At 40.5% G+C, this 15,339-nt stretch overlaps 1 protein-coding gene across 1 annotated transcript in view; it reads left to right on the forward strand.

Annotated features, from left to right (window-relative positions):
• The window catches only part of si:ch1073-396h14.1 (disintegrin and metalloproteinase domain-containing protein 10), a 30,477-nt gene that overhangs the window by 9,081 nt on the left and 6,057 nt on the right, over positions 1-15,339 (forward strand). The window contains exons 6-12 of the mRNA XM_067597056.1: positions 751-873; positions 4,259-4,351; positions 4,656-4,824; positions 11,423-11,586; positions 13,813-13,984; positions 14,112-14,256; positions 14,551-14,734. Of these exons, the coding sequence (XP_067453157.1) occupies positions 751-873; positions 4,259-4,351; positions 4,656-4,824; positions 11,423-11,586; positions 13,813-13,984; positions 14,112-14,256; positions 14,551-14,734 (1,050 nt within the window). The remainder of the gene's footprint in view (positions 1-750; positions 874-4,258; positions 4,352-4,655; positions 4,825-11,422; positions 11,587-13,812; positions 13,985-14,111; positions 14,257-14,550; positions 14,735-15,339) is intronic.

The following is a 15,339-nucleotide window of genomic DNA, read 5'->3' on the forward strand; positions in this document are numbered from 1 at the left end:
GGAGGGAATTCATCAATGTGAGTCATCCGTTATAACTGACCTTATTTCTGAGTGCATTTGGTCACTTTAATTCACCCTGTTGAGTCACCAACAGCAAATAACATGTTTTAATTCCAGCAGGATAGAAGGACAGTAACAGAACCAATGTTTAAGATATAGAAAAGGCAGCATGATGACTTGAGAAAGATGAAAGATGAGCAAAAATTAAATTTTCAGTAGCTGCTACAGGTCCAAATCAACCAGACACCCTTCACTGTGTAAAAATAACTCTTATAAACATCTGCCAGATCAATTTAGCTAATCTACCCCATGGGTACTATTTATTGTTAACCGTTGACCAAGTAGGTGGTGGTCCCATGTCAACAATGGATGGGGGCGTATGGATCCATTTTTAACAACATGCCTGCCGGTGGAGATCATTTCCACTGTTTGGTCATGAAATGGTCTGAACAGATGTTGTTCCCAGTGGAGTGTCCAAGTTGTGTTCCTGTCGCTACATGTCCTTTTCCCACTGGAACTCTTGTACCTACTGCAGCCCTCAGCCAGTCTCCAGGTTTGACTGACATCATGTTTTAATCAGATGTCAAGCTTCCGTTTCCACCTGCAAAATGAGGACAAATGATGCAATGAGTTTCAAGTACAAGCTGGCAATATCACAGTTCAGATCTGCTTCCCATCAGATTGTCTCCCCTGTAAACTGTGTTCAGATGTAATTCTTCCTGTTTTGTGTCTTTGACATTTCTGCCACAGGAGGCAGCAGCAAGCCGCTCGAGGAGGACAGTTGATGAGTCAAAGACCAGCTGCCTGCTCCACCTCCATGCTGACCACCTTTACTACAAGAGGTTCAAGTCTGTGGAAGCTGTTGTGGCTCAGGTTTAAATATACTGTCTTCAAACTGCTTTTGTTTTGGGGAATGATTTCTTAAACGCACAGTATGTTATTTTCTGCTGCTAGGGGTCTTTCAATCAAAACATTACCAAAAGACAGGGTTTGATGACTTGGTGAAGTAGCATGGGATCGTGGGAGTTGTTGTCTTCATTTTTAAACAACTACCATTACCGTCATTGTAGTCAGCTTTTCCCAGTTAGGATTCCTTCAGTGTTCATCATTCAGGGGTTTTTTACTGGCAGCCAAATTATTCACAGAGGTCTCCTCCTCTCCAAAACAAACAGACATGGTGATTAAAACTGTTAAAAACACTGAAAAAAGCAGATTCACATTAAAGATCAGCGTTTCTCCCAAGATGTTAGGCAGACAAAGGACATCCAGAGGGGCTGTGAGCCAAGCTGCGGCTAATGTTTGCTCAGCTTGTTCTTCTGATAACTTAAGATCCAGATGTCCGATGACTAAAGTTTTTCATCCGGTTAAAAGATATAGTAAAAAAGAAACCAGATCTAAGAAATGTATCATAAAACTGGATAAAAAGTCAATTTATAACATCTTGTGGTGGACAGCCACAACGCTGACGAATACACAAAGGGGATATGACGCCTGAGAGGCAACCAAATGAAACGGACCGTTACCTTGATTAAAATTACGGATTTCTCTGGGTTTGAACATCGCTGGAAACATTTGGGATAATGCAATTAAATAATTCAACAAAATATATAACAGGTCTAGTTGTTTTTAAAAATTTTAATGCAGAAAAGTTACATATTGGACCTTTAAGTATCAGTGCTTCTGCAGGGAGTCAAAAATGCCCAAACAACATAAAAGGATTTCCTGGGCTCTTGGCTGAGCTCTACATGCTTTGTTTACAAACCTGTCCCTGAATTCAGTGTCCTGAATTTTTGGGTACATAGTACCACAATCAAAGTTCATGTGACGCAATTCTCAGTCCTAAAATCTTATCTCCATTAAACAGGTGAAAAGGATGTTTGATTACTTCACTTGTTTCCCATGAAAATGAATTGATTTCAATATTTATTAAGTGTTATCTTAAACTAGCTCGGTGTCCTGTCTTGTTTCAAAATCATAACTGAGGGAAAAAGTGTCTTGAATGCTGATTTTCAATTTGCTGAATGCTGAATTTAATGGGTTTTTTTTAACTGAACTGAGCTCAGAGTGGATCTGTTATCAAATAATGAAATATTTCAGGATTTTGATATTAATCTTTATTTATGATCATTTTCTGCACCAAAACAAGTCTTTTGGTCATGATTCCAACTTTCAAACTTTTTTTGGTTGGTTTCCCTAAAATGCTCAATATTTAACAACTCACCAGAATAAAACAGTTTGCTTTAGAAGTAGCACATTACTTACCATTGAGATACTCAAAAATACTAAATAAAGGACCAAGCTGCTGCTGTTGCTGCGAGGCTGAATAAAGTCTTGGCTGAGCCAAATGCCAGGCCCCGCGCAGATGCACACAGCTGTCATGGCAGTGCACATGGCACAAGGAGAGGAGAGGATGTGAACATTCTCACTGTCAGAGAACATGATGGCAAAACAGAGAGCAAACACTTTGCCGAATAAGGCTCGGTGTCACAGAGTTGAACAAGCAGGAGCAGTCACCTCTCGTTCTTGTACCTTTGATGTGAAGCATATAAAACTGCCGTGCCAAGGCCAGCTGGAGCCCAGACAGTGGATGGATGGATGGTAGAGGCACTTCATGAAGTGTCCAAATGTTTAAAAAAGATTACTGACCTTTGCCTTGAATTTAATGCACTCTGTGAACTCTGTAGTGGATTACGGCATTGAAAACATCAAACATTTTTAACCCTTCGTCATGCACTCTTGACATTTGACCTAATTAGAGGGGCAAAATGACTGCAACAGCCTCTGAACTTCACTCAGGAGCAGCCAGCGTGTAAAAAAATACATTCCATCAGTTGTCAGGCTGAAGAAAGAGGAAGAAAAATTTTTTTCTGTTTGAACAGTCCAGTTTTGAGCTGATGTGTGTCAGCTGACCTGTGGCAAACTCCGATTTAAGTGACATTCTGTGTTAAAAGCTGCCTGCTTCCTGGGGCACCTGTATTACCACAGTGCAATAAGCAACATAACAGTGATTTAAGTGTCTGTCTCTGTTGGAGTTATCCTGACTTAACAATGCTTTTGTCACTGGGGTCAGAGGTCACATGACATGCTATCCTGATATTGAGTTAAGCCACATACTGATATGGGAATCCAGTGACATAACATGAATATAATTAGTTTTCCAATGGGAATGTATCTAAATTAAACCCATTAAACAGTATTTGTTATTGCATTCTGTCTTTGATACAACGTGAGAAGAGCACAGATGTTTAATTTTATTCAGTTATTTTCGATTCATGTTCTCAGCATCTGACCGAGTTTCAGACTTGCACTATAATTAGTGTGTTTCATGTTAATAATTCACCTGTTAGATCTGTTTTTCAATTAAGCCAGGTCAGCTAAGGTTGGTTAATCAGTAATTAAGTTTGTCTGCTGTTTTTTTATGTGTGTGTCTATGCTGTCATTAGCTCTGCTCTACCTCCTCCTGCCGTCTGTCCTCTCATCATCTCCTCTGACCTTCCTCAGATACTTTCCATCTTAAACACACACACTTGTTGTTGTCCCTGGTTCCCTGCCAGACCTTTGTGGCACAGCAGGGTGAGAAAATATACTGTAAGTGATGCCGTGATCTTTGAGTGCAAATAGACAAAATGCTGTTGTCAATCACAGCTGACCTGGTTTCAGTGTCTCCTGTATCCAAGGTGTCAATATTTACAGTTATGGAAATTCCCTGTAGGCTTGACTGTACGTTCGTCTCCTGCTGTATAGACTCAGACCTTCACACGTGAGTGGTTTGCACGTGCCTCTTTGAAAGTGTGACTGGCGCTGCCACCCACGCTGAAAACACACGGCAGAATCATGATCAAAACTAAGTCGAGGATGTTTGTATTGTTTTCTTTGAACCAGAATTTCAAATCCGATGAAAGGGGCACTTTAGAGAGTCACATATATTGTCAAAAGGATCAAATGCTAAATCTACTGTGAAATACTGATTTGTGATTGTCAAAACCTTCTCAGTCATTGTATTGTGGGCCTAAGAGCTCAATCTACTGCAACTTGAGAAAACGTGACACATATGCAGCATAAAATGTGCTGAAAATACAAAAAACACACACAGAAATCTTTAGTAAGTTCAATATCTTTTACTAGATTGTCTGTTTTCTCAAGTTGCAGCGTGTTTAATTAGCTCTCTTGGCCGTCCATCACCTAAAAGATCAGAAACAGGAGATGTTTGTTGAGGATGAATCCTCTGTTTCCTCACATATCTGTATGTTTTTCTCAGGTCGCTTCCTACATTCGAGCTGTTAATGACATCTACGACAAGGTGGACTTTAACGGTGTCAAGCTGATCAACTTCAAAGTCAAATCCCTCAATGTAAGACGTTCCTGCACTCAAACAAACACAACACGATAGTCCCAAATCTTAGAGTGACACATTTCAGATACAGGTCACCGATAACTCCATACATCCAGTAATCCTGGCTTTGACTCGTTCAATTCTAAATTCACAGAAAATACACAACCTCCTTGTTAAAGTGAGAGAATTTGAGTGGACCCTCATCCCCAAAATTATTTTAAATGACGAGAGCAGATATCAGAGCAGAGCATCCTTGTTTGTGAAGGGGTGTTTGGATGTTTGCCTCAGCAGTGTATCTGTCTGTCTCATTTTCTCTCTCTAGGTGATGACTGAGGAGGATAAAAAAGATCCTCTACGTCCTCTGTACATCGGGCCTGAGAAGCTGCTGAGTCTTTACTCTGAGAAGAACTGGGGCAACTTCTGCCTGTCCTATCTGCTCACTAACAGAGACTACAGTGGAGTGCTGGGGCTCGCCTGGGAGGGCAAGACTGGTGAGTCAGAATCACTGTGACACATGTGTACACAGATCACAAATGCTAATACAAATGTGGTGGCTCAATGGTTTGCACAGTTGCACCACAGCACTAAGGTCCTTGACTCAACAGGGTTTCCTCAGGTCCACACCAAAACCATGTGCTAGGAATGCTGTCATTGCCCTGTAGGGAATGATAAAGATGTAACTCTATTTTGTCTGGAGGACAATGTCATACAACAGCAGGAGTATCATACACACTCAGTATAGCTTCAGTCTGACATATCAGGTCTCTATGCATTCATCATGTTTTTATTTTTCAAAGGAATAAAGTAATGTGAGGAGTCATCGTCATGACAATCAGGAAGTCACTGCACGTGGCCAACAAATAGTCCCACACATAACCGACACATGATATTGACTATATATTTGTAAAGGTTAATGTATGCAGAGATGTAACAGAACTGCATTAGGCAATCAGCACAATATTGTATGAGTTTAATACAGACGAAAGAAAAATGCATTTGAGCAATGTATTGTTGGTATATTTGACTTAAGGAAAAATACATAATGTGACTTGGTTATCTTAGAACTACCAGAAAATTACATTGTGTAAATGTAATATAAATATGTTAGACATTTAAGAATTCACATTCTAACAGCGTTAATTAGTCACTTTTGGCCTTTGAAAAATCACATCAGTTCAATAGCTACATTTGACTTTGAGGGAAATCACATTGGTTTAATATAATATAGCTAAGTTTGATTTATAGGAAAATTACACTGGTTAAATTAATTAATGGTTAAATGTGATTGTGATATTTTCTGTATAAATTATTTAATTCCAACAAACACAATAAAATACAGCTATATTAATCTAGTTATTTTAGGTGGAAATTTGCCACATGATGAATGAAGCTGTTGACAGTAGAGACAAAGTTGTGTCGAGACCCATATGGCACGCTAAACAGAAACAGATAGGTGTGTCCACGTTGAAAAGTATCAGACTTGGAAAGTGAAATAATATTTTCCTGCTCTGCCTCTCTGTGTGAATCTCTGCGTGAATCGCTGTTGATCTGTCAAAGCGTAGCTCCTTTTCTTGACTCCCAGGACTCCCCTGGCCTTCACAGGACACAAGCTTGCCAGAGGCTACGTTCAAAGCTCCCTACACACACTCACAGTTTCCAAATGGGTATGAATTATTTGACACATGATGGAGGTGAATCAGAGGTGATGGATTGTGTAGAAGGAGCTTGAATTCAGCTGCACTGATCACATAATAAAAGGAGAGCATACTACACTATATCTAATTTGTTTGTGTTATCTAAGGAGTTGCAACAAATGTACAAACTTATTGATCTTATTGGTGTTTTTCTGCTCTGTCATGATTGTTTGAACTTTGGCTTTGGTATAAATGATTATTAGGGTTCTGCTAAGTGTGTCTGGAGATAAATGCTGTGTGATGAAATGAGCCCAAGAAGAATTCCTCCGAGGAGACAACAAAGTATATCTTATCTTATATTATCTAACTGCAGTAAAAGCAGCATAACTTTTCTTTTCTTGGATTAAATGAAATTGTGGCTGACAGAGCTGCAAGAAATCTGCAGCTCCTACTTCAGGCCTGTTATATAGGCAGTGTTTTGGTTTGAGAGACCAAAAACAAAACGTGAGTGAACTCCTTAAGTAACAATCCTTACTGATTTGCATATAAAGCTGCCTGACCCTCTGCGGTTGGGCTGAAATATTATCAACAGATTAATGGATATTAGAGCTTCATTAATATGTTTTGAGAATGTTCAGTATCTGCTTTAACACTTGATATGATGAATATCTTTGTGGGAGCCAAAGTCATAAACTTTCAGTCAACTTACAACTGATTGTGTGTCATAAAACATTTTAATTCTATAGTAGCAGTAAGTAAGTAATGTTTGTTGACCCAAATATACAAAGTAAAGCAACTGCAGAGAAAAAAACTTTTCTGAACATCAGCTACATCTCTCAGGTCTGGTGAGAGACTATGTGTATGTTGTGTTATTGTCGTGCAGCAGGAAGTTGGAGATGTATGTGGGAATTGTGGTGGTAGGAGGTTGTTCCTGCTTGTTTCTATGACATTGTCTCATACGCAGCTTTTGATTGGCTAAACTGAGGGGCGTGAGAGCAGACCACCACAATGACATGTGATTAGGGAGCAATGAACCTTTGGTACTCACAAACACACACACACACACACATACATAGGATGTACACACCACTCCTAGACGTCTTAGTGCGGATTGGTGACTGCATTCCATAGCATGATTGCCATGGTGACATCTCACGTGAGCAACACACAAACACACACCCTCGCACAGACACACATTGTGGCAATGACATTGTTGTGACTTTCCGTCCCATATGACCGCCACAAAGAATGAGCAGAGCATTAAATGTGGATAATGTTTGACCTCGAGAAACAGATTCCCTCAAACTCAGTATCTCCGTAACCCACTTCCGCCGGTTTATTAGAGGTCTTGGGTAATACAAGGCTTTTAGCCATGAAACCATAAACTCAAAGACCCTGATGCCCCCGCAGCTACAGCAGGGTGCACTATACACACACACACACACACACACAGACACACATGTGGACACGCACAACCCCCATCAATCACTCGGGACTCCTCCTCTAACCTCTCTAAGTTGTGTGTTCATACGTCATTGGGAGATGGGGGGTTGGGGCCCTGAAGGTCTCGTGCCACTGAAGCTTTCACACCAGTAAAATTCCTTCTTCTCCTGAGACTAATTGAGGAGCAGATAGTAATTTTCCACACAAAGTGTTTGGTGTGGCTGAAGTTTTTTAGGTTGCTGCCTGGAGTGCAGGAGTGTTGTCGTCCTTTCAGGAGTTCTTGAAATACCAGTGAAGCCACAAATATAAATGGTTATAATGCTGATTCATAATTAAGCTATTATTCTCATGGCATGTTAGTACAATGTAGAGCATCAACAGACTGCTATCAAGTTACATGATTATGAAGATATTGTACAATGACTTAAATGTCTTAAAATTAAGCCAACTGACACCTTAAAAATACAGTGTTTCCATACTTTCAAAGCAGTCTGTCAGTACAACAATGTAATAAAACCTTGTAAAGTTTATACCCCAACTCATTGCAGGAATGTCAGATCACATCTTTTAATGAGTTTATACATGTTGAAGTCGAAAGGTCAACTTAAAATGAGCAGACATCAAGATGTAACATGATTTAAGGCCTGATTATAAACTCTGTTTAGGCCTTGATGACTGATTATTAAAATTATGGAGAGTCTGGACTATAGTAGGTTGCAAAGCACAGGTCACTATTAACAGCTGCGTAAGAGTTGTAAGAGTTAAATCTTCCAACAGAAGCTATAATCAGTCAGAGACAGCACAATTATTACCAACATGTTTGATTTTTATGACTGCAATTAGTATGTGATCCTGTAGTTTCAGCTCTTCTCATGCTTCCCTACATGGCTACATAAAGAACTACAAACCAGAACATCAAATCATGGGAGCGCAGACAAACAAACTCTCCAGTTGCCTGTTTGTTGACGGAGAAAGATTGTGGAGGGGCGTCCATAGTGCATCATTAATCTGAAGTGATCTGTCTGAGCTTCATTGTTTGTGCTGACACCGCAACTAATCCTGTCACACTTTCTCAACCTTGTGATGGAACCATAATGTTGAAAATTTAAAGTCCCCTTCCTCATTTTAACAAGATAATTGAACTTGTGAAATTTTGGATTGAACTTTGTGGTAAAACCATATCAGACACAAATTATTATTCAAAACAGAGTATTTTTATATTTCTTCAAACATGTCTGGAGGGGGTCTTTAAGGAATGCAGTTTGGTGCCACAACAGGCTTTGTTGCACGAGTCTCATTGCATTGCTTTTCTTCTTCCTCCTCCTGTTCCATGTTTCCTATCATTACATGACATTAACAAGATACATTTTGATGACATGATGAATTTATGATATAGCAGAAGCAGATAGGGGAAGCAAAACACTATCTGTCGAACTTATTTTATTCATCTCCACAGGTTAATGAATCATCTAAGACTAAACTAATAAAATATTTTGGCCAAACTGCCATCGTAAATGTCTGTTTTTTACAGTGGTACTTCCTGGTTAAACAATGATAATGATGGACATTTTGGCCACATTTACTTTTGTTTCCACTTCTAAGGAAACGATTTGATCAAAGCAATAGGGATTTGTTTGTCTTAGCATTCCTGTTTCTTGCCCCAGTGTGCTCCGTTGTGAAATAACCGCCAGACTAAAAGTCAGCAAGTAAAATTTTATTATAACTGATGGCAATGACACGCAAAAAAACAAAATAAAAGACCCAAGTTGAGTAACTTGTCAAGCATTCCAGACAGATTCTGCCCTTTCTTTTGTTTGCAGCAATGAAAAATCCCAATATAGTAAATGACTCTAGTTCAGATTTACAATGTGAAGGTCATTGAACTCTGGGAGAGAGCAGTGATTCAGCGGATGCAGTTAAGGTATTTACAGTACTTTTGACTTCCAGGTGTAGAGCTACTGTAGTTTTCGGAGAACTTGCCAGTGTTATTAGGGGTCAAAGTGTTTTTTGCTGTGTCTATTTTTGTTGTTATTATATTAGGTTTATAGGTATTAGGGCACTCGGATTCCCCCTGCATGTTTATCCAAGTAAAGACTTCCTTTTTACTATTGTTTGCTCATATTAAACTATGTGAATGAGAGTGTTTGTGTGCTGGAAAAGGTGCCTCAGTGCAAGTGTAACCTTTTGTCAAGGATGTGAATCAACAATGTATGGGCAAATATTTCTTGAAGCAGGTGTTACTGCGTGTGTGTTTTTCAGTATATGTGCATGTTTCCTCCTGATGGCGAGAGTGTGCATAAGGTGCAAGCGATCCGGAGGATTGTTTGTTTCCCCCTGTGTTTATCCAGTGAGCTAATAATAGGTGTCTTTCATTACGGCTCCTTTCTGTGGCGAAGACGAGAAGGAGGAGGGGATGAAATCGCAACCCTTCTTCTGCTCACGCTGCCAAAATCCACAGAGCAGGCCTTTCAATGTAATGCTCTTTCTAGGAAACGCAGCTCCTTGAATAGCCCATCAGGGGGGCCATTTTAGGTCAAAAGCAGGGATTTCTGGAGGAATGCATCCAGAATTCTTGATTAACGTGGCTGGGGGGAAACTTGCCTGGCAGTTTGTGTGTTATAAATTAAACAGCTCTCTTTTTCCTTTTAGCTGCAAGGAATACAGTTCACAATGATAATGCCTCTTGTGTTTTTATCTAGGCTTTGAAATCTCACCTCATTTCTGGTCAAACCTATAATGTGATATTGAATACTGAGGGATAAAATAGTCTGAGGTTACCTTATTGTCACGGGAAGCTACCTTGAAGGATGTGTGGCACTCTTGCCTTTGCTCCTAATTTTTTACAGTACCCTCATTGTTCCTACAAAAGTAGAGATAGGGGGCACTTTTGTTTTTGTTTTCCAACCTCTAACTGTCCTTCACCATTCCCGGACGTCACACTAACGCTCACTGTGTAACAAAAACATGTTGGTGCAGGATCCAGATGCCCGCAACTGGTTCCCACAGTACTCAATGACACTGTGAACTCAGATTTCTCTGAAACGTGTGCCAAATATCTTTAACAGACATGCACCTCACAGGCATTACCCCCCAAAACGGTGGTGCTGCTGATTGCATTGTGTAAGAGGCATTACATAAAACTCACGTGACTGCATAGGAAGTGCTGAGAACTCCAACCTGAGCCACACATGGGCACAAAGGCACAGGATGGACACATGGAAATGACTCCCATGGTGTTTGATTGAGCTAAATTTGGTGAGGAATGCTGAGAAAATGATGGTGGATAAGGAAGAGCATGGATAGGGATGCTGTTCTATTGGGAATTGTTCAATTTAATGAACTCAGAATAGGAGTACAAGAGGTCAGCATCCTTCCAGGTTCAGTATTTAGTTGTTTTGTGCAGAACTGACCTCAAGGCACCTTGAAATGTCAGTTGATTTTGTTGAACTTCCTGATGTCAAGTTTTACTACTTTACTGTAATCATGAGCAGGCTCGCTGAAGAATCATATCATAGGTGCTCAGTTTGACCAATAGGATTGGTTTCTGCACAGCTAGTCCTCTGGCTGGCCAGCTGAAAGATGATGTCACAACCCAACCATCCATCCATGTGAATGTGGACAGCTGTTTGTAATTGTGGGGATGGGTTTCGGGGACATTACATAAACCTAAAGTCGAAGGAGACCATTGGAGGTCAGATGGGTCTGTAGGCTTTGATGTGAAATGTGAAGAGCTCAGCAGGTCTGCACCTCCCCAGCCTGGGCCTCAGAGGTCGATAACGCTTCAGTAAGCAAAACATTGTTGGTTTAAGGTATTTCCAGTAGCACAAGGTCAGTTATGCAACCAATTGACAAGAAGGTATGTTTTCATTAGGTCTGCAGTTCCTTTCTGTTGGGTCTGTGCATTATCAATACTATTATTGCAGGTGGAATTAAAAGCAATCATCGCACATTTATGAGCTGTCAACTTTTCATTCACCTGCTGGATGTTTGTCTTCTCATCTCTGTTCTCCAGGTAACTGGGGAGGAATATGTTCACAGCACACCACCCTGCGCGATGGCCGAACCTCCACCCTAAACACGGGCCTGGTCACCATTCAGAACTATGGACAGTTTCTGCCCCCTCGACACGTCCAGCTGACCTTCGCTCATGAACTCGGCCACAGCCTGGGATCTCCGGTCAGTCGCCATCCTCAACAAAAGTCTACATTGAGGATACAAAATACTCATATAAAGATAAACAGAAAGTCTTCAAGACTGACTCAGTCCACTTTTGGTCATTCAATCAATCCAAATACTCATGAGTGCAGCGAATATTGCACATTTTCTATCCCACGACATGCCACTATATTATGAAACAAAAAATTAAAAAAAAACAGGTGACAACACTTGATTAAACTGTATGTACGTAAATCTAAAACAATGCTGAAAACAATTTTATATGTATTTTAGAGCTCAGTGCACAATGAAGAGTCTGTTCTAGTTTTGAATAGTCTTGTATTGACATAATATCACTGGTAGTGTAATAGCATCTGTACAAAAGCCAAACTTTTTTCTTTTGTGAATTTTACATGTTGCTGCAGGTCTATGAATTTACTGTCCCTCTTTCACAGCAGACATTTTGATGGTCCAAAGCAGAAAATTCACAGGTGTATTTAATAACATTAACGATGGCTGCATTGCAAAGTGTGGTATTTTGCATGTCTGTTTAGTGGACTATCTCACTAGGCTCTCAAACTGAATGGAGTCATCGTTAATGTTATTAGTTACACCTGTAATTTTCCTTCTTTGACACGTCAATCTGTCTGCTGTGAAGTCTCCACTAAGCAGACTTCTCTTTATTTAGATTTGTGCTTGAGTTAGACTTGTGTTACAAAGCATTTCACATATCTGTCTGCCAGTTTTATCCTGAATTCCTTTCTGAGTGCTTCTGTCACCAGGATTGCACTATAACAACACACAGCTTATGTATACACACAAATGCATGTGCCTTACTACATGTGTGATGAACACCTGCGACCTTTCTCCCACTGCCCGAAATGTCAGCGCTCCTCAGTCATTCTCACCCTGCCCTCTGTTATTCACACGTCCATGGACCAAAAGGTTCCTCTGAGGCGCTCCGGAGCAGATTAGTTCTGCTATGTCAGTTTCTCTCTTTTTATAATTTAAACTACCTTTAGTTCTCCTGCTGCGGCCGGGTATCCTGGCTCCTGTGACAGGCATGTCTCATTATTTCCAGGCCGGACATGGTGGGAGAAGCTCATGAAGAGATCTGAGCGCAGCCTTCACCTGAGATTTGTGGCAGGCATGCTGTAGGAAACGGGTGGGCTGTGATGCAGAAGTGAATGCTGGGTAAAGAGCTGCTTTGGCCTTTCGCCTACTTCCCTTGAAACCATGCAGCCATACAATGGCTTTTAAAACTGCATTAAATGGTTTTGTTTGATGCGCAAGTGAAAGATTAATTTAAATACAGTAAATATAAACTACTACTAGAAAATACTACTCAGCCTGTAAAAACAGTTTATATAATGTCTTCTTTACAAAGTTTTAAAAAAATATTCAAATGATGTTATCAGGATTCTCTCAGTTTGGACTTAGAACTTTATTTTCTTGTAAATGATAACATCATATCAATCAATAACATCATAAATGTTGTTATTCATGTACAATTCTTAAGAAACTGCACCCTCATCCGTTCAGCTGTCACATGCAATACAGCCAACTCCAGCATTGCAGATATTGACTGATATAGTGAACACTATAAAACTTTGCACTCATTATATCAATCAAACTAATCAAGGACAGATGCAGAAACAACCACAACAAAACATATTCTCTCCGCATGTGTCCATGTTCGTGTGAAATCTACACCACGGTCTCCTAATTCACCAGTAATTCGAAATCCAGAGAACACGAGTTCCAGAAAATGTCTCATAAATACATCGTTGACCAAAATAGGAGGAGCTCTCTGTTCGGTCCGCAGTGTCCCGCATGTGGAACACAACATTCCTCTGCTGTTCCAGGGCCATCAGATTCAAGGGGAATCTGAGCTTCAATGACACATTTTTAATTTCAAAATATAACAAAGATAACATAAAAGTTAGAAAATCTGCTGTTAAAGGCTCTTTCACTGCCCAAGGATATCAGTAATACAACAGTTCAGTGTGTGAGATAACTTACAGTACAACAGGCTACTGAGACCCGCAATAAAGGGAATAAATTCCCCAGTCTGTGATGAGGATGAAAACAAACTGTTCAGTGTGGGTTGTTTCCTCCTGTTGTTTGTGCCTGCAGCTGAATAGAAATGTCCAAATAACTGCTTATTCCATTTACTCAAAGTGATAGACCCGTAACCTATCAAGAAAAACACATTTAGTAATTTCTGGTGTTTTGTCTGTGTCACAGCACGATGAGGGCTCCAACTGCGGGAACCTTGGTTCCAACACTGGTAAAGGCAGGTACCTGATGTTTCCTCACGCCACCGATGAGGTGCGTGAAAACAACGATAAATTCTCATCCTGCAGCATCAAACACATCAGCGAGATCCTCACGCTGAAGAAGGACGACTGCTTTGTGGGTGAGGGAGAAAAGATACAACAACACTGAGTCATGTAGAGTTGGGGGACAAAAATGTTTACATGGTGCATTAGCCAGCATAAATATTGTGTCTTGAGGATATTTGCTCGTGTTTGTTTATCTGCCAGTCAGTGATCAGCCCATATGTGGGAACCAGATTGTAGAGGAAGGTGAGGAGTGCGACGTCGGTCACAACGACACAGACCTCTGCTGCTACAGCGCTAAAGAGCCCACAGGAGTCCAGTGTCACCTCAAGCCTGGAAAAGTCTGCAGGTACTGTACACACAAACATACATAAGTAGCACAAACATTCCCATTTTTAATTTAGGTAAATCAGGAGACTTTTGGATAAGATCTATACTTGTTCTAACATTTATATTGGCACTGCTATTTCTCCTTTTCATTACTTTTAATTGAAACCACACACCACATTGTCATAAATCCTTCATCTAAAGTATTTTGTCTATGTTGTATCTTCTAGGTGCATCTCTGTTTTGTTCACATTTGGTTTCAATGTGTATCTGTCAACCTGACTGTATGATGTCTTTTCACTCATCCATCTGTCAGTCCGAGTCAGGGCCTGTGCTGCGGTCAGGACTGTGGATTTAAGCCGGCGGGTCAGACCTGCGATGAGGAGACAGACTGCCAGAGAGAAAGTGTTTGTTCAGGCCTCTCTCCGCTCTGCCCCGAGCCAAGTGCTAAAGAAAACCTCACCGTCTGCAGTCAGGGCACTCGAGTCTGCCTCAACGGGGTGAGACGGCCGCATCCACCACACCACAGTGTGACTCAATACGCATCAATTCCTTCGCCTGACAACAAGCTAAAATGTGGAAGTGTGCAGCAATGTTGCAAAGCTAGTCTTGAAAAAAAAGTTTAGCTTTATTGAGTTTCAAAGTTCAATCTTGACTTTGAAAACAACTGTTGAATAAACTGTCCAGTTAGCTGCTCTGGAGCTCTCAATCATGTTACACGATCTTGACTTCAAGTCATCTAACAAAGTTTTCTTGTCTGAAGTTTTGGAAACAGTTTAGATAGATTTTAGACGATCCGCTTTATCTGTAAATACACCCACCATTACAGCACAGCATCACTAGGAAAGGTTTTGATAGGAGCCACGAGACCACAGCGCACGTTTCCATAAAAAATTCATCTTGACTGCATAGCCTCCATCGTTAATCTGATGATGTATCGTCTTCTCAGATGGAGAGGAGAGGAATTTATTCCAGATGTGCATGTTGCTTCACCATTTGTTCAGATTATATTACCCTCCCAGAGTTGCTAACCTCTAATGACCTGATCCAGAAACATGGAATACAATAACTGGAAAGGATGTTTGGGCGGATGTGGGAATGTAAC

The sequence above is a fragment of the Thunnus thynnus genome, chromosome 8 (genome assembly GCF_963924715.1).
Source record: "Thunnus thynnus chromosome 8, fThuThy2.1, whole genome shotgun sequence".
Classification (NCBI taxonomy): Eukaryota; Metazoa; Chordata; class Actinopteri; order Scombriformes; family Scombridae; genus Thunnus; species Thunnus thynnus.